Consider the following 19,061-nt stretch of genomic DNA (forward strand, 5'->3'; position numbering starts at 1 on the left):
TAAATATAAATTACATACACACACACACCACATACGCACACACACACACACACATACAGGACCTACCTTTGCAATGCTGACACAAAACATCTACATTAACACTATGCCGTAGAATGAAAGAACACTACCCCCCCACTCTCCCCCTCTTTTCCCCAACCACACAACGGCTATGACAATAGTGCCCCATACTGCATGTAAACGAACTGCGAAGAAGACACTATGAATTGAAAAACAGAGAAACGATACGTACTTTTCAATCACCTACAATAAAGTGCAAGTGTCTCTGCGTCCAGTCCCTGTGTCCGTGGGATTGCACTACTGCGCATGTGCCCCACGGACAGCCGTTGGGACTTGGAGCGCAGAGACGCTCTGCGCGTGTTCCTGATGTTGCCAGGGCGACAGGAACGCTATGCGCAGAGCTGGCTACGTCATGCGGCTCTCTCGTTGTTAGAAAAAAAACGAGATAAGCAAGAGCCGCTAAGTCAGCTCTGCGCATGTCCCTGACGTTGCTAGGGCTGCAGTTTGACCACATATGTTCTAGCGCCTGTTAATTTAACGGGGTTAATGTACTAGTAAACAATAAAATCCTTAATAAAAACTTACTTTTTTTACAAAGGGTGCTGAGAATTGTTAAAAGACCCTTGTTCCCTTCACTGAGCTGCAATTTCCAGTGTGGCTTAACAGTCAGTCCTCCTTCCCAGGGAACTCTGGTCGAGACCTGGGAAAGTCTATTACCGTGTTTTCCCCAAAATAAGACTTACCCATAAAATAAGCCGTAGCAGGATTTCTATGAATTTGCGCAATATAAGTCATAACCCGAAAATAAGCCATACCCCGAAAATAAGCCATAGTGATGGGGCGCCTCCCTTAAGACGGCCTGGATAGGCGTGGCTATGCAGCGTACCGACGTGGAGTGGTTAAAATAAGACATTCCCCGAAAATAAGCCATAGTGTGTTTTCTTGAGGGGAAAAATATATAAAACTGTGTCTTATTTTCGGGAAAACACGGTACTGCCCAGTCACACCCCAGAAAGGCTGTAGGGCTTCCTGTTCAGAAAAACTGGTGGGGCTTCAGAAGTACTGCATTGCCACACCTGTTCAGAAGAACTGGTGTCAATTCCAGTAGCTGGGAACCCTTTGTTCCCTAGGAAAATGCTGCAGTCCGACAATCTGGTGATTCACTACCCAGGGAAGCCACAGACAGACCTTAATGGGTTCCTGCTCCTGATTTTGCCAGTTCCCGACAGAGTTGTTGCACCAGCAAGAAACTAGGGTTGAGAGAGGAATCCTTCTGACTGATTTGCCCTTTCCAGATCAGTGCGGGAACCAAAACGCAGCTATCCTTCTCAATGTGCACTTTTCCAAGTTTGGCGATGCTGTTCTCCAACAGAAACGTATGCGCAGGAATGTGTACCTTGGGGGGGGGGAAATGTGTGCACAAAAATACGTCTGTATCAGAGAAAATAATGCACGCAAACTCTATGTGTAGGGGGAAGCGGCTTGCAAAATGCACATAAAGGCAAAAGTGCATTCAGAAATGTATGTTGGGAGAAAGGCATTTTTGGGGGAGAGGGTAAGATTGCAAGACTGGGGGGAAAGACAAAATGACATTTACAGATTCAACCATCCCTACAAGAAATCCTCTTGAGCAGGGGTTGGCAAGGTTTTACCTGATTGGACCGGTCAAGCCCCACGGAGATCTCTCTGTGGGCCAGATCGCGGGCGCGATTTCTGGCGTCTGGGCATTCACGGATGCAATTTCCAGCGTCTGGGCATGCGCAGACACAATTTCCAGTGTCTGGCCATGCACAGATGCGATTTCCAGCACCTGCGCAGACACGATTTCCGCCGCCGTGCTTTGCTGGTTTACCGCAGCACGCGGGGACTCACCAAGCGGGCTGCTTAGTTGGGGGGGGCACATGGGCCGGTTAAACTGCCCCCGTGGGCTGCTTGTGGCCCATGGGCCACAGGTTGCCGACCCCTGCTCTTGAGTGTTCACCACTATTCCTTACTCTTTCTTTTAAGCTGGGTTCTCGCTCAAGCTGTGCTTGCCCAGTTCTCGTGAACTTCCCCCACATTTACATGTCAGAGATAATTAACATGTAATTGTCTTCTCTGCTTAACTTAATTTCAGCATGAAGTGATTGAGAATCTCAGTCCCCCAAAAGCTCCTCTAGGACCTAATTTCATGTTGCTCTGCTTCTTGATGACACTTTTATTGCATAAACAAATTAGACACTTGAAGGGAGATAAGAACCAGAAAAACACATTATTCTAAATAACCCCACAAAGATATTTTCCCCTCCCATCTCCTTGACGGCTTCTTTGCTAGAAATAGGGAGCAGGAGCCAGTGGCTTGAGAACAGCATCCCTTTGAGGTTGAAGCAGAGCTTGCACCCACCTCTGGTCAGAGATCAGGGATCTTGCAACCCCCAGGTTCTCTGGCAGCCAAAAATGGAATATGTGTGAGAGATTAAATTTGATACATTTATTTGTATATAGTTACCCAGCCAAAAGTTTGAACCATATGAAAAGTAACACAAGGCAACATCAAAAATAAGCAACATCATAAACAAACTTAAAATGCCATGTTTTCCTGGCAGATTGCAACACGCCCCTTAAAAAGGGAGAGGGTGTTCTTCTTGTTTAACAAATGTCAGAATAAAACAACATGGTGTGGAATAAATTAAGTGCATGCAGATCTGAATAAAATTCTATAAAAGCACAGAACGGTCTCTGCTTGAGACTTTGAAGTACCACTGTGCTTCATATAGACTGATAAATACTTCACAGCCAAAAAGTCTGATGCTCTCTTACTCTTTCCATGTGGCAATTCTGTGTGGTGGTGTTTGTTTGCAGGGTGCCAACTCTCTCTCTCTCGCTGTGTGTGTGTGTGTGTGTGTGTGTGTTGTTTTGCAGAGTGCAAGAGGGCAGGCCCCTGCCCCAAGGAGTTTACAGTCGAAAAGCTGACACAGGGGAAGAAGCTGGGGAGGGAAGTGGAGGCAGGTATTCACAAGGAAGCAATATGCGATGGTTTCAGTTTCTTCTTCTCTCCCTCTCTTTCCCTGCCCTCCTCCCTATGGTCTTGGTGACTCCCTCCAGAATGTTCAAATTTGCTCGGCATGGAGACAGGAGCCATTGCGAACACACAGCTTGCCGCCTCTTCAGTGCACTACGGGTTCCTTGGCCTGCAGCGCTGGGGTCCTGAGCTCGCCCGCCTCAACAACAAGGGGATTGTGAATGCCTGGACCTCCAGCAACTATGACAGGAGCCCTTGGATTCAGGTAATGGTGCACTTGGAAGCAGCGAGTCCAATGTGGGATGCCAAAAACTAAGCAAGGAGCATTCACCCAAACTGGGAGGGCTCATAGGTATCTGTGTTCGTCTGAGTGGCACAAGAGAAGGCCAGAAAGCCTAAATACTAAATATTGAACCTCAGAAACACAGTAGAGATCCATGTGGCCCTCTAGCCCTTTCTGTGTGGCCTTTGGAAATCTCCTCAGACCCTCACCCCTGACTGGCGGTGCTTTGCACCCAAAGTGTTTCTGCCTTGGGAGAAGAACTCATAGCATAACATAGCCTCGGAAGCACAATGTCCCACATTCAATATGCAGGTAGGGTTAGGAGAGATCCCTGCCTAAATTCCTGAAGAGCTGCTGCCAGTCAGGGTAGATAATACTGAGCTAGATGGGCCAACAGCCTGACTCTGTACAAGCCAGCCAGGCTGGAATGTGTGGAGAAACTAGCCAACTTTGCAAAGGCAAAATTTCCATGCGTTGTCTCGCCCACCACTGATGTGTGGCCCTCCAAAGGCACTCTCACTGACCAGTGCCAGGTGGAAACAGGCCTTTGATAGGCTGAGTTGATTATGTAATAATGGTAAATGTGCTGTTACTGTTGGGGCAGCTTGTTTGAATCATAGAAACATTACAGCATAAAAAAGAAGTCACATTAATGTATTTTAAGATTATGTATTTATTTTTTTTAAAAAAATGCAAGTTGTTTTGATACCTTCTTAGGTTACAAGTGACCAATAATTCTAATAAGCATAGCTTGGATCGTGTTGCTTGTGGGAATAATACAGGATGTGCCTGTGTGCTTGCAGCATGACATGCTTCCACTCTCCACACTCAACTGGTAGGTGGGCACTATGGTAACTGCAGGTGCAGTAGGGCATGAAGTTCATCCGTTCCACATCCCTCACAAGCATAATATAGTATGCCTCTGAGATCATAAACATATCCTAAGACTAATGTGTGTTGCTAAGATCACAGGCATACCATGATAAAGTATGCTATAGAGAACGATCATAGGCATACCATGAGAATGAAGAGTGCTGCAAGAGGACAAAGGGCTGTTGACATCAAGGGCATGATTTAGCTTTGCTAATATAACTGATTAATCACCTAATTATTATAGAAGTGCACAACGGTGATTGGTTAATGGTTTATACATATGCATAGAAGTGTACAACGGTGATTGGTTAATGGTTTATACATATGCATAGAAGTGTATAATGGTGATTGGTTAATTGCTTTTACATATGAATGTAATTGTCACCAATAAATACGTGGGCAAGGGAGTGCCCGGTGCTCTCGTCCCTCGACTGATACCTCAACACGTATGGTCTGTCTTTCCTTCACGAGACCCCACCACATGAAGCAGCCTCACTGTTACAGTTGCTTTCATTGTTTTTAAGTCTGATGTTTTAAGGCACCTTTGGGAGGGAGGGATATAAATGGGAATTAAATAAATAGAGATGGGTGGGGGTGGGGTGAAAAGAGAAATGAGTGCTTCAATGTGCTGTGCTTGTTTCTGTGACTCCCACCATGTTGTTGGGCACATAAGCAAAACATCTGATTAGTGTTGAGTCACACAAACACACACACACATACAGAGATGTTTATCCAGTTTCTGCCTGCTTTTCCCCACCCCAGGTCAACCTGATGAGGAAGATGAGGGTCTCTGGCCTTGCCACGCAAGGGGCACGCCGCGTAGGCCGCGTGGAATATGTCCGGGCCTACAAAGTATCCTACAGCCTCGACGGGCGCGAGTTCGTGTACATTAAGGACGAGGAGCAGGATCATGACAAGGTGAGCAAAGCGGGCAGGTGCTGCAGCTGTGCCTGAGGGGTGGAGAAACAAAAAACAATTGGATGCTGAGATGGTAAAGAGATGGTTAAGTTCATTCAAAGGTGACTATGGGGTTGCGGTGCTCATATCGCTCTCAGGCCGAGGGAGCCGGCGTTTGTCCACAGCTTTCCAGGTCATGTGGCCAGCATGACTAAACTGCTTCTGGTACAACAGTACACCGTGACAGAAACCAGAGCGCATGGAAAATGCCGTTTACCTTCCCGCCGCAGTGGTACCTATTTATCTACTTGCACTGCTAGGTTGGCAGGAGCTGGGACAGAGCAATGGGAGCTCACCCTTTCATGGGGATTCAAAACGGCCACCTTCCGATCGGCGAGCCCAAGAGGCTCAGTGGTTTAGACCACAGCGCCACCTGTACCCCTTGCATTCTGAACGATGCTGAAGTGCTTTAAAATACATTGCCTTGTTTATCTTAACAGCAGCCTCCCAAGGTAGGCCACTAAAACAGCCCCTTTATTGTTAGGCTTGGCACCATCCCTCAGACGCTTTTTGTAGTTGCTTCGGATGCTGATGCCTGCCCCACGACTCGCAAAACTGGGATTTCGATTGGCGCAGAGTGGCAGTTGCTTGAATTTCCCACAGAGCTCCTGATGGTACAAAGGACACATCAGTTTCCTTGCCCATTCCAGCCCTTCTCCATTTGCCCCCCTTTATGTGGCCTCCAGAAGGTTGTCCATGAGGGGATCTGGCCCTCAGTCTACCACCCCCCGAACTCTTGCCCTAGAGAGTGATTAAATTTAGCACGTGTATTTTACTTTTAGTAAACTAAAAACAGTGGGGTGACTCCCATGCCAGCCGTACTCCGAGTAGACCCATTGAAATGAATAGACCTAGGTTAGTAATTCCCTTTTGATTTCAAAAAAGTGCTCTGACCATGACTAGCATCGGATGCATTAGTATCTATGTTAGGCAAAATCGCACACAAAAATGGCCTGGACTGTTGGAGCGCCTCCCAAGATGGGCAGTGCATTGTACAAATGCCTTGCTTAGAAAAAAAATGGGCTCCCTCTCTTCCATCGCTCTCTTTTCCATTGAAGCGCATCACCTTTTGCTACAAAAAAGAGAGAACAGTTTTGAGCACAGCATACATTTTTAGTTTAAATCGCAGAAGAATCCACTGTGATTGAAACATATCTGAGCCTGCCAAATGATGTTGCGAGGAATCTTTTGTGATTTGGGAAAATAAAATAAAAAAACCCCGAGACAAACTGAAATTGACAGGTGTGCCTTGAGGGCTCTGCTGCCCTGCCCTCCCTATTTCCTTTAGATTGCTGCAATTCCAGCCTCTCCCAACCATGCAAGAAGAAACATTTTAGCTCTTCTCAGAGAATACTAATGATGCTTAATTCACTGTGCTCAGCCTGGTGGGTCCTTGCTTGTCCCCGTGCAGGTGTTCAGGAGGCTATGCTGAATATTTGGAAGTCCAGAAGTGCTTTGAGTTTTTCTGCAAGCACCGACAAAGCCCCTCCTAAGTGCGATAATCAGAAGCACATTGCTCCCCATTGCATAGTAGCCATTCCTCAGACCCACCCTTCCTCACCCCACCTTAAAAGTTTTCTCTTGTCCCATTGGAAGCCTGATATAAGTACATTAGATTTGAGTTAGCTTCTGCTTGAAAGGAAGGGGGGCGGTTGGTGTGTGTGTGTGGTCCCAGCACACAAACAGCCCCCACATCACCCCAGTTAAATAGTTGGTTTTAGCTGTTCTGATTATACTTACAGCAAGTTCGTTTTGTGAGCCATCAGAACTGGTTGAGTTGGTTTGCTTTAACAGGGATAGCAAGGATTGTAGATGTTGTTAGGCCTATGCAGAGTAGGCCTAACATTGTCTAAAAGTGACCTCCTTGGGGTGCAAGCCTGGGCAGTGTTTGTGGAGGTCTTGGACCGCCCAGAAGACAAGACCCTCCTCTCCGCCTCGCTGTTCCGACCCAAAGGAAAGCAGAGCAATACATTTGGCACCAGCTTGGCTACATCTGGAGTTGCTGGAAGGAGGCGTACAAGGCATCACCTAGCTACATCTGGATTTGTGTAGGGTTTACTCCTTAGCCTTTTCTTTTCCTGAAGGTATCCCGCAAAACAGCAGAGGTTTAGGACCAGAGTTTTCCTTCTCCTAGATATTGGCTCCCTCTGTTATGCCTGCAAGCTCTAAACTCCTCTAATAGTCATGTATTCCTCTGAGTTCAGATAGAAAGAACATAGGGAGCTGCCTTAAACTGAGTCAGACCATAGACACATCTAAAGGTAAAGGACCCCTGGATGGTTAAGTCCAGTCAAAGGCGACTATGGGGCTGCAGCACTCCTCTCGCTTTCAGGCCGAGGGAGCCGGCGTTTGTCTACAGACAGCTTTCTGGGTCATGTGGCCAGCATTACTAAACTGCTTCCGGTGCAATGGAACACCATGATGGAAACCAGAATGCATGGAAATGCCGTTTATCTTCCCATCGCAGCGGTACCGATTTTATCTACTGTATATTCTGGCGTATAAGACTACTTTTTAATCCAGGAAAATCTTCTCAAAAGTCGGGGGTCGTCTTATATGCCGGGTGGAGAATCTGTGGTCTAGTATATCTCAAACTATATTTTAACTGGAAAAGGTGGGGGTCGTCTTATACACCCAGTCGTCTTATACGCCGGGAAATACGGTACTTGTGCCGGCGTGCTTTCGAACTGCTAGATTGGCAGGAGCTGGAACAGAGCAACGGGAGCTCATCCAGTCGCGGGGATTCGAACTGCTGACCTTATGATCGGCAAGCACAAGAGGCTCAGAGATTTGAACCACAGCATCACCCGCATCCCTTCATACATCTAGCTCTGTATTGTCTGCGCCGACTGGCAACGCCTTCTGCATGTTAGGCTGATGCCACTGAGCTACTGATTTTCTGTTGTTTCAACTTTCCTTCATTGAGCTCAGGATGGTGTGCATAGATGCAGGTCACCACACGTTTATAATTGCAACAAGCTTGCTAGAAGTGAGAGAGCGATTTGAGCTCTCGATCTCTGTCAACAAGTGCCAGCGTTCTAACCATTCTGCCTCTTCGAAGTAGCTGCCTAAAGATGTCCCCTTTAGAGAGCTGATGTGACTCTAGACCAGGGGTTGTCAACCTGGTCCCTACCACCCACTAGTGGGCATTTCAGGATTCTAGGTTGGCAGTAGGGGGTTCTACGGCACAAGCTGAATCCTCCTTCCATCCATCGAGCACTGGTGGGCAGTAAGGAAATTTTACCATCAAGAAAGATGCATTAGTGGAAGCAAGACATACTACCGACGAAAGAGGAATGGACAATGAAATTAATGGAGTACGCAGAGTTAGATAAAATGACAGGAAGAGTTCGGGAACAGCGAGACCAGAAATTCATAAGAGACTGGAACGAATTTACAAATTATTTGAAAGAAAAAAACTCAATTAAATACGTTAATAGGATTACAAGAGGCTTTGTAGTTTTAGAAGAAATATTGTTGTGGAATGAAATAAGTAATGATGATGTTAAATATGAATATTAAAGCAATGATAGATTTGAGAGGTATAAAAATAAAAAGAGAAATAATTTCGGAACCACATGGAAGGATTGAGGGAAGTCATGGCTATAAAAACCAAGATATTAGATTGAATATTAAGTAATAATTTGTATAATATATTGTATGTTTGTAAAACCAATAAAAATGATGAACAAAAAGAAAGAAAGATGCATTAGTGGGCGGTAGGTATAAAAAGGTTGACTACCCCTGCTCTAGACCATCAACCCTGTTCCTAAGGTGTCATCCTTTCACCGTTGCCCTCTCTCCTCTGGCAGGTTTTCATCGGCAACTCGGACAACGAAGACACGATGACCAACCTCTTCAATCCTCCTGTTACGGCCCAGTACCTCCGCATCTACCCTGTGATCTGCCGTAAAGCCTGCACTCTGCGCTTCGAGCTGATCGGCTGCGAAATGAATGGTAAATGCTTCCCTTTGGTCTAAGGCCACTGGCACCGTACGTTTAAAGCACTGCGATGCCACTCATGGCTTCCCCCAAAGGATTCTGGGAACCAGGAGTGGTTTAACAGCCGGTCCCTCTTCCCAGGGAACTATGGGAATCATAGGTCTGTGTGGGGAATAGGGGTCTCCTAATAAATCAGCACCCACAACAAACCACAGCTCCCAAAATTCTTTGAGGGGAAGCCGTGACTGTTTTGAGTAGTCGCATAGTACTGTACTTTAAACGCATGGTGCAAATGTGGCCTAAATGTCTTTGGTGGTGGCGCACTTTCTTGCATGGATAATCAGAGGGCAGCAGCACCCTGGAGAATTTTGACTTCACCGTCCTTGCCTCCATGTTGGAATTATTTTTTCTTAAACTGGTTTGGGTAAGCCAAAATGGCGGTGTAGGTCTAGGAATGGGGGTATAGGTCAATGCTGGTTTCTCCCAGTTTCTCATTTTTCCAGTTCTAAGTTCAGTTCTCCACATTTGCACATCACTTTGTGAACCATTTTTTAAAAAAAAGAAAAGGTCCTCTTGAAAATTCATTGGCTTTTCAGTGCGAATTTCCCCCCAATATGTACATTTTTGCAAAGCCATCTCTTTTAATACAATGCATTTTTGTATGTTATTTTCACTAATATATTTTCACCCTTTACCCTGACATATATATTTTTGACTACGTTACTTGGCTGTGGAGAACTGCATTTCAAAACTTGGAAAAATGCAAACTTTCCAAGGATAGCTGTACGTTTGGTTTGCATGTTGCTTTGGAAAAGGCAAACCGGGTATGCTCACATTAAAATGTGAACGGAATTGAATTTCACCACCGTCCCCTAAGCAGGTCACCCAAATTGCCCTGGGGGAATTCTGCTGGGTTGAAGCGGTTGCCTTTGCTGACCTCTAATTTCCAAAATCTGTTGGCACTTAACTGTGAAAATTGGGACTCTCAGATTGGCCACTTGGGAACTGTGGATAATTGCCAGTGCTGTCTGCTCTGTAAAGAAACGTTTAACATTTCTGTGCCGAGGAAGCCCAGATTTTGCACTAAGAAAAGCCGAATTTTGCTACCTGTTTTTGCATGATTTCTTGCTGTTTGCATCATATTTTTAATCTGGCTTTGTTTGGGCCACGGAGAGGGGAACTGAGAATCTTTCTCCAAGCTGCTGGGAAGCTAAGAAAAGACTATACTTGATAGGCAGTCCTCACTTCTGAACTTTAAATATGCATCTGCCTGGCAGGGGTTTGAGGCATTGCTCTCTATGGGATAGCTCAGTTGGTAGAGCGTGAGACTCTTAATCGAAGGGTTGTGGGTTTGAGTCCTGGGTTGAGCTAAAATATTCCTGCATTGCAGGGGGTTGGGATCCTTGTGGCCCCTTCCAATCACAAGGATCTCCACCATTGGGCTTTGCTCAAAATAGTCATTTCCAGTTTGATCTTGGAAGCAGACCCTTGGTGAGGACTGGCCTGGCAGGACTAGGCTTTCTTTGGCTTCCCTAACAGTGATGGAGTCTTGGTTTCTGGGTCTTGTTGTCTAGGCCAGGAGGCCTCCCTATTGCAGTGGTGCTGTCGGGGCAGGACTTATGGGCAAACGCCCGGGGCCCCCACAATAGAATGAGCAGATGGGCTCCCCAATCCTAGAGGGTTGGCTTAACTAGGACTCCTGTCAAAATGGCCTCTGGGTGGATTTTTACCAAATCGGCAAAATGTCCTGGAAAACCCGGATATATGGCAACTGGGGTGATTTTTAAAGAAAAATTCCTTTAAAAATCCCCCAAAAGCTCCAAAATCTTTTTTTTTGACATGTTCCCAGAGAAAGGTCATCAACTTTGCCTGTCCTCCAACAACTTTGTTCGGATTTTCACTTTTGGGAATATGGCTTAACGCATTTCCGGAATAGATGAAGTTATGCATATTAGCATCTTCAAGTGGCAGGCGGAAGCCCAGAGTCTAAAATGGCTCGACTTGCACCACTGCAAACACCCAGAGTTTGGGGCTCTTCTTCCTCCTCCTCATCTGCATCCATAATTACAACCGTGCCTGGGTACTCGTACGTTTCGGCTCCTGAACGATCAGAAACCGGAAGTGAGTGTTCTGGTTTTCGGACGATTTTCGGAAGCTGAACGTCCAGTACAGCTTCCGATTGGCTGCAGGACGATCTTGCAGCCAATCGGAAGCCGCGCCTTGGTTTTCGAACGGTTCCGGGAGTCGAACGGACTCCCGGAAGGCATTCTGTTCGAAAACCAAGGTACGACTGTACAGTGACACCCACTGGTGGTGATCAGAATTATAGGTCAGCTGACTGTTTTTCCTGCTTCTTACTGTCACAGCACTGATGTAGCATTATAAATTTGCTCGGTGCTTTGCTGAGCAGTCACGAAAACCAGACTGGCCCCTGCCCTGAGGACCTTACAGTTGAAATGTTGGTGGAAGGTGACAGAACTCAGTATTGCCCACACTGACTGGCAATACCTCTCCTGGGTCTTTCCCAGTCCTTCCTGGAGATGCCAGAGATTGAATGTGGAACCTTTTGCATGCAAAGCAGATGATCTTAACAGTGAGCCACGACTCTTCTCACCCTGCGCATTAACCCATGACTTAAAAAATATGTACTTAAAAAAATTATCATTTAATCACAAAACGCCAATTAAATATCTTTGCTCTGAGTATGCATCTCAAATATTTTATCCTAGAACTGCATCTGGGTGTGTGTTGTGACTTGAGAAACTTATCACAGAATTCAGAGAAGTGGGAAATCTGAAGGATATGTTCCGATTCATGTGGGGCTTTTGGTTTTAACTGGAAAAGCCTTAAAACCAGTTTAGCACTTGGAGTGGTGTCCAGCACGCTTCCTTCTGTGTTCTCCTGCTTCTCCAGTGCTTTAGCAGAGTTTGTTCAAACTTCTAACTTCTTCTTCTTCCTGCGCAACGGTATGTGTGCCTTTCGTGCCAGCAATAAATTCCCACAACGTCTGGGTTGTTTCAAAGCAAGTATGCTTTATTACAAGCATATAAATTACAGCCACTTTCCCGGAGAGTGGGAGGCCATCATCGCTCCGGTCTCTCCAAAAGCGAAAGTAGGACTGACTCGGAAATAAACGGTGCGTCACATAAATCACAAAGACATCGCATACAGCAGATAACCCGGATGTTGTGACACATCCTCATCCCTGTGGGAGGAGCGAACTGTTGAGCTTCTTTAACTCTCAAAGCTCCAAACAACCACAGTCTGGGAGGTGCATTAGTCTGGTTTGCTTAAAAATGCAGGACAACAATATCCACCCCTCCATTCTTACAACTTTTCATATCTTAGCTTTTTAAAAGTTACTTAAAAATAATTAAATGCTTGTGGTACAACATTGCATCTTGGGACACCTCTGAGTGATTCTGCCTGAAAAACTGGGTTTCATATTGCTAATTAATTTAATTGATGTATTATTACACACTTATTCCGCCTTTCCTCCAGAGAGCTCGGGTACATGGTTCTTTCCCCTCCTTTTAATCTCACAACAACCCTGTGAGGTGGGTCCTGTTGAGAGACAGTGACTGGCTCAAGGTTCGCCCAGTGAGAGCATGCTTAGTCCCTGCCATCGAAATGACCAGCTATGGATTTGAGGAATATCTACTGGTGAAATCGGAATGGAATTACACCATTATTGGGTAAAAACCAGGGTGGCTAACCTTTCATGCTCTAGATATTCCTGGACTGCAGCTCCTATCATCCCCTGACCATTGCCCATACTGCCTGGGGCAACAGGAGGTGTCATCGACAACAGGAGGTGTCATCCAGTAACACTTGAAAGGCTAACATGCTAGATGCCCAGCTCTTCCACCCTCAAAGTGACTTGTAAATGTTTGTGGACATCATTGGGATTCCATCTTGGCTTACCCTTGTCCCCCTTTGTGTTTCCATCTGTGCTTTGGTTCCTTGTTTTTAAAACAGTTTCTGGGAAGCTGCAAGGCTTGCTTTTAGTGAGGTCCCTAATGGTGGAGAAGTTGGTTTGAAACACCAGTCATCTCTTCACCACTGCTGATGTTCAGAGCAGAGGGATGCAGGTTGCAGACTTCTGCCTTAGAACCTTCCCCAGAATCTCTGCAACGCATGGGAGTTTCTGTGGCAGGCATGTTTATATGTGGGGGATCTTGGCCGAAGGGTCAGTATGGAAAGTTTTGAAAGCTGCTGCTTTGGGGGAAATCTGTGTGTGTGTGTGTTTCTGTCTGTCTGATGGTGCTTAATTTTGTTTTCTTTTGAGCATCTGTTGCTTCCGGTCTCTTCCCTTTCACTGTGTCTGTGTAAACCGTTGTGTTACAGTGTATTTCAACATGGCAGGTTGCTCGGAGCCGCTGGGCATGAAATCCCACTTCATCACCGACCAGCAGATCACAGCCTCCAGCGTTTACAAGACATGGGGCATCGACGCATTCACTTGGCACCCGCACTATGCCCGCCTTGACAGGACGGGCAAGAGCAACGCTTGGGCTGCCCTCACCAACAAACAGGACGAGTGGCTTCAGGTAAGGCCTCGCCGCTCCTATGCAGGAAGGAGGGGTGGAGGGGCAGTGCAAGGGTGAAGACTGGGCACTTGAATGTGTGACATAAGAGGAACTTGACAGTGGTCCATCTAGCCCATCACTCTGCCCTCACAGTGGCAGACCAGATTCCCGAAAGAAACCTGGAAGCTGGGAATGAGCACAACAGCATCCTTCTCACCTGTGATTCCCAGGACCTTATATTCAGTGCCTGGAAGATGACCATCATGGCTAGTAGCCATTGATAGACTTGCCCTTCGTGAATTTGTCCAGTCCTCTTTCAAAGTCATCTGTTTGGATGGCGATCATTGCCTCCTGCAGCGGTGAGTTGCAGAGTTTATGCCACATGAAGAAGTACTGTTTGAAGAACTACCATATTTTTCGGACCATAAGACGCGCCCCGGTTTTAAAGGAGTAAAAGAAGAAGAAAATATTCTAACTCAAAACTGGGAGCGGCGGCTGCAGAGGAGGAGAAAGCATCTTTTGGCCTGCACGTTCCTCCGCAGCTGCCAGTGGCAAAGGGGGGGGACGGTCCTCCTTCCTCCCACGCCCCTTTGCCGATGGCTTTAAAGCCAGTTGGGGAGAAGGAGAGGACGCTACGGTCTGTTCAGTGAGAGGCTGGGGCAGCGGCAGAGGAGGTGAGACCAACGGCCCAAAAGGAGCCCTTTTGGGCGCTGGTCCCGCAGCCGCCCCCGTCTTCGCTCCATAAGACGCACATAACATTTTCCCTTACTTTTTAGGAGGGGAAAAGTGCATCTTATGGAGCAAAAAATACGGTGTGTACACACAGGGAGAGAGAGAGAGAGAGAGAAAGGGGGAGAGCTTTATTGCGGTCCATAAACCCAAAATACACAGTACAGCAATGGTTATATATCAACCGTTATTGAGGTGTAAGAACAGCCTTTCTAGTCCACAAAGATGCTTTAGCCAGTACATACTGCTTTCTAATTCTTACTGCCTCCAGGAGAAATTTTACTGCGGCTAGTGTAATGGTATCCGTCTTATCCTTGAGGAGAACCTCAACATAAAAGGAGTCAGGCGTTGTAGGTTGTTCTGTTAATATTGGTTTGATTAGATGCTTTCTAATCTGTTTATACAAACAAGAGTGTAGTAAAATGTGTTTCATACATTCAACATCCTGGGTACATGGGCACAGCCTATCTTGGTATGGGAGGCCAGCTAACTGAAGAATTCCTTTCCTTTGACTTCTTCTGAATCTCCCGCTGGTGCTTGCGGTAGGCAAAGGGTGCAGATCCAAGTGGTTTTACCTTTGCCCCACGGCTTCCCCCCAGAAGACCCACGGTTTAGTGATAAATCAGGGGTTATTGTTTTGCTGTTTTGTTTTCTAATTTTCATGTTTCTATTCTGCATTTTATATTGTGACCCGCCCTGAGATCTTACGATGAAGGGCAGCATATAAATCTAATCAATCAATCAATAAAAATAAAATGGCAAATGGCAGAAAACCCGACTGCTGTTTGCTCTGAATCAACGTTTTCCTGGGGGAAATCAGCAGAGTAAATGGAAGTGTGCATAAGCCAAGAGTCTCCGTAGTTCCTTTTTATCAGTCCTGAATCTCCCACTGAATCTGCTACGAGAAGGGGGGGGGGGAAACACACACACCTCTCTATCCATTCTCTCCATGCCAGGCATAATTTTGTAAACATAGCATGTCACCTCTTCCTCACCTTTTCTCTCAGTGAAAAGGTCCCAAACGCTGCAACCTTGCCTCCATGCCCTTGATCGTTTGGTTTTCCCCTTTTCTGAACTTTCCCCAACTTTTCAGTATCCTTTTTGAGGTGAGGCAGCCAGAACTGAACACAAAATTCCAAATGCGGTTAGCACCATTTAAGGTGACCTTTTTATAAGGGGGCATAGGGGACTAGGAATTTGTGCCCTAAGCTTCTCCCAGCAGCTGTGCACATCCTTATCATGTGGTGGAGGGCTATTGAGTTTCACAAGGGCAGAGGACCCTTCCAGACTCTCATTATTCTGCCGGAGTCTGCATGTCTTCAATGCCATACCGACAAATTTAGGTTCTGCACTGAAAGTCAATATGGAACTTTCGCACAACAAACCTATTTATTATCTCCCCATCCACCACCGAAATCAATTTTTTATTTTTATTTTTGTGACATGGATGGGAAAATGTGCTGGAAAGTGCGGAGTAATTAATGTTTGCTTGACGTTCGCGTCATCAAACCCCCTGCAAACAAATTGAAGGAATCCTTAATAAACAGTGGATATCCCACAACCTCCCTACAGACTTTGCTGCATTCAAATTGGGTTGGAGGCTCCATAAACAGTTTGCCTGGAAGCAACCTTAACCCATTAAAAAAAGCAAGTGAGTTAATGGTAATCCAGCCTCTTTCTTTTTCGCTTCAAATAAATGAAAATTGCTGCGAGCCAGGATTATTCACTTCCAGAAGTAGCTTGTCTCAAAACGGGGAACAATTTAGACTCAAGTGCTTGTATGCACACCCTGCTCCAAAGGTTGTTATCTTTCTCTTGCTTCCACCCTCCCTGCCCATTTAGTAAGAGGCCATTGTGTAGTTGCCTGTAGCTTGTCTGTAACCGATCCTTGCTACTAGTGACACGGATTATTTTCACATCGCTAGCAGCACACATCCCAGCGCTCTCAATGAAAAGTAGGGGCGGAAGTTCCCGTTTCTCTGTCAGGAAACTCTCCCTAAACAGACATCTAAAAACTAACACGGGGATAATCCACACTTACCTTTTGCCCTGCACTTTCTAGAGACAGGTCTGAGTGCTTTACCCCAGCGATTTCCCCAGGAAAATCTGCTCTCTTAACACTGAATCAGAACAAACAGCAATTTTGGTTTCCGTGGATAGCAGTTTGCTCTGATTCAGCAGTGAAGACCAGGTTTTTGCAGGGAAGGCACAGAGGCAGAGAAGAAGAAAAAGCGCTTGGATATATGGTGCTTTAAAACGTGGAACTGTGCCAGGAACGTGGTGTGGGAATGTTGTGGATAGTAGGAGAGGATATATTGATTAAATGTTATCCTTCCTCACTCACACTAGTGAGTTAGTAGCAGAGTACATTCCCTTGTATATTGCAGGAAGCTAGTTGCTAGATTCATTTGAATCTCTTGAGTTAAGCAATCCAATCTGTCTTTGTCCAGATTGGGCTTGTTCCTGGTAAATTCCCCTTTTTATCCCTCTTAAAAACAATAAAGACACAACAGTCTTCTTTAAAAGTAATGATAAGAAGTTTACTCACATTCAGTTCACAGTATGGTCCTGAAGGCAGGCTTTAGCTTGTAGTTACAGAAGAGAGTTTGAGTTCATCCCATATGGGATTGAGCCCATGTGCTGCTGGCTGAGAGCCAGCAGACAGCAAAAGCATCAGTATCAGAAGAGAGCAGCAAAAGAGGAGGATGGCTGTGTGACTGGCCCTTTTACAGGGTCTCCCAGGGTCACGCCCATCTACCCGGTCACACACAGGGGGAGGATGCTCCTGACCAGGTGGGACAGGAAGTCCTCCTGGCTGGAGTAACACCCTCTGTATATCCACTCTGGGCAAACAGGAAGTGTTTTATTTGACTGCTACAGTGATGTCACATCCCACACGTGGCACAAAAGGAAGTCTAGATGAGCCCTAAGTTGTATGCAAACTTGCCCCCAGGTTTGGATGCTTTTTCTGCAGATCTTCTGAGTCTTAAGAGCAGTTTTCAACCCTGGATGGGTTGAGAACTTGTGCATTGGGGTTAAAAGGTTTCCAGGGAAGGTGGCCTCACCTGAGTCCGGGCACCTTTTTTCTTTCTCCTCTACACAAATTAAACGTTGTCCTTGTTTCCCTGCAGATCGATCTTAAGTCCGAGAAAAAGGTGACAGGGATCATTACGCAAGGAGCTCGTGACTTTGGGCATATTCAGTATGTGGCAGCCTACAAAGTGGCCTATAGTGATGATGGGAAGTCCTGGACTCTTTATAAGGATAGCAGGACAAATGGCACCAAGGTAGGTTTGTGCAATTTTGCATCCTCTGTATTTTAGAAACCACTCCCATCCTCACTGAGGACTAGGAGAGAAATTCAATTCAGTTTGCCAAATTTAAGGCCAAATCTATCAAATCTGCGCTCTCCAGAACAAGATGAGAACCAAAAACAGCCACCCTTCAAAATCTGCACTTATCCGAAATTTGCGACTCAGTTCCCCGGCATTTTTCAGCGTTGAATGCCTAAAAATGAATACTTCAGTGAAAATAAACATAGAATGCAGCATTATATCAGGAGAAATTGCTTGCAACAGAGAAATTCATACTAAAATGCTGAAGAATCAAGAAAGGGTAACCCTTGCTTATAGCCCTGCGAGGTAGACTGGCCTAATTCCTCCCCATTCTTGTGTTTTCTAACCATGCTTCTTTCTCCTCACTGGCACAGATATTCCAAGGCAACTACGACAACAACTCGCACAAGAAGAATGTGTTTGACGTTCCCTTCTACACCCGCTTTGTGCGCATCTACCCCGAATCCTGGCACAACCGCATCACCTTGCGAGTGGAGCTTCTGGGCTGTGATGAGTAGCCCGCCCCCCCCGCCACGGAGGCCGTGAAGCAGAGAGCCAGACTGACTTCCTCACCCACTTTGTCTCCTGCCCCCTGCATCCCTGGACCTATGGCGCTTTCTGTTCCCAAATCCACTACTCCTAGTTCCAATTTATAAAAAAAACAAGCTATGCCCTGCGTTAGGCACTGGGAACACCATTTTTTTGTAGTTTGGAGCCAGCAGCTATCAGGGTCGGGGGGGGGGGGCTTGCTACCTCCTTGACCCTCTGCTTGTCTTCTATCTCTCCCTCACCTTTTGCTTTCGAAGAATGATTGACAAGCTGGCTCCTTCAGGGATTGGCTTACTTTGTTTGCATCACCACGGCCCCCTCTTGTGGGTCCCTTGCACTGCACTTTAAGAGCCACCGTTGAGTGTCCGGGCTCTTGCTTTTGTAAGCCCTACCCCATGCATGGTTGCTTCCCTCCTGGCGACATCGTTGTGCGCACAAACAGTCCTTGCCCCCTCTCCAGGGAGCCCTGGGAACTGTGGTTCAAGGAGTGGGACGACTGATGCTCTGTAACGGAAAATGCTCAGCAGCCTCCCGGAGCCACATTTCCCAGGATTCTGTGGAGGAAACCATGGCTGGTCTAAGACGCAAGTTTAATAGCCTAGGTACGATGTAGGTCACAGGCAGTGTTGTGTATATATACTCCCTTACATTATCATTATTTTTCAAAACACAATTAGAACTTCGGACCAAAAACCCCAGGGTTTCAAAGTTCTAAGTTTTTGCAAGATAAGTTGAAGTTCAGCGTAATTTATTCTGCTTTCACAAGTCACAGAGAAGCCCATAATGTCCCTATTTCCTGGAAAGAGATGCCTCCGCCCCTGTCGGATCCTCACATGTAACCACGC

General features: G+C 46.3%; 1 protein-coding gene across 2 annotated transcripts in view; it reads left to right on the forward strand.

The window, feature by feature from the left end:
- MFGE8 (milk fat globule EGF and factor V/VIII domain containing) overlaps positions 1–18,350 on the forward strand; it is a 33,422-nt gene extending 15,072 nt beyond the window's left edge. The window contains exons 5-10 of one of the 2 annotated variants that reach the window (XM_033166881.1): positions 3,103–3,284; positions 4,938–5,093; positions 8,945–9,089; positions 13,422–13,624; positions 17,464–17,619; positions 18,042–18,350. In XM_033166881.1, coding sequence (XP_033022772.1) covers positions 3,103–3,284; positions 4,938–5,093; positions 8,945–9,089; positions 13,422–13,624; positions 17,464–17,619; positions 18,042–18,185 — 986 coding nt within the window. In that variant the 3' untranslated portion in view covers positions 18,186–18,350. The remainder of the gene's footprint in view (positions 1–3,102; positions 3,285–4,937; positions 5,094–8,944; positions 9,090–13,421; positions 13,625–17,463; positions 17,620–18,041) is intronic. The other variant, XM_033166882.1, reaches the window with a different exon arrangement.
- The last annotated feature ends 711 nt before the right edge of the window (positions 18,351–19,061 follow it).

Source organism: Lacerta agilis, chromosome 13, assembly GCF_009819535.1.
Source record: "Lacerta agilis isolate rLacAgi1 chromosome 13, rLacAgi1.pri, whole genome shotgun sequence".
NCBI classification, from domain to species: Eukaryota; Metazoa; Chordata; class Lepidosauria; order Squamata; family Lacertidae; genus Lacerta; species Lacerta agilis.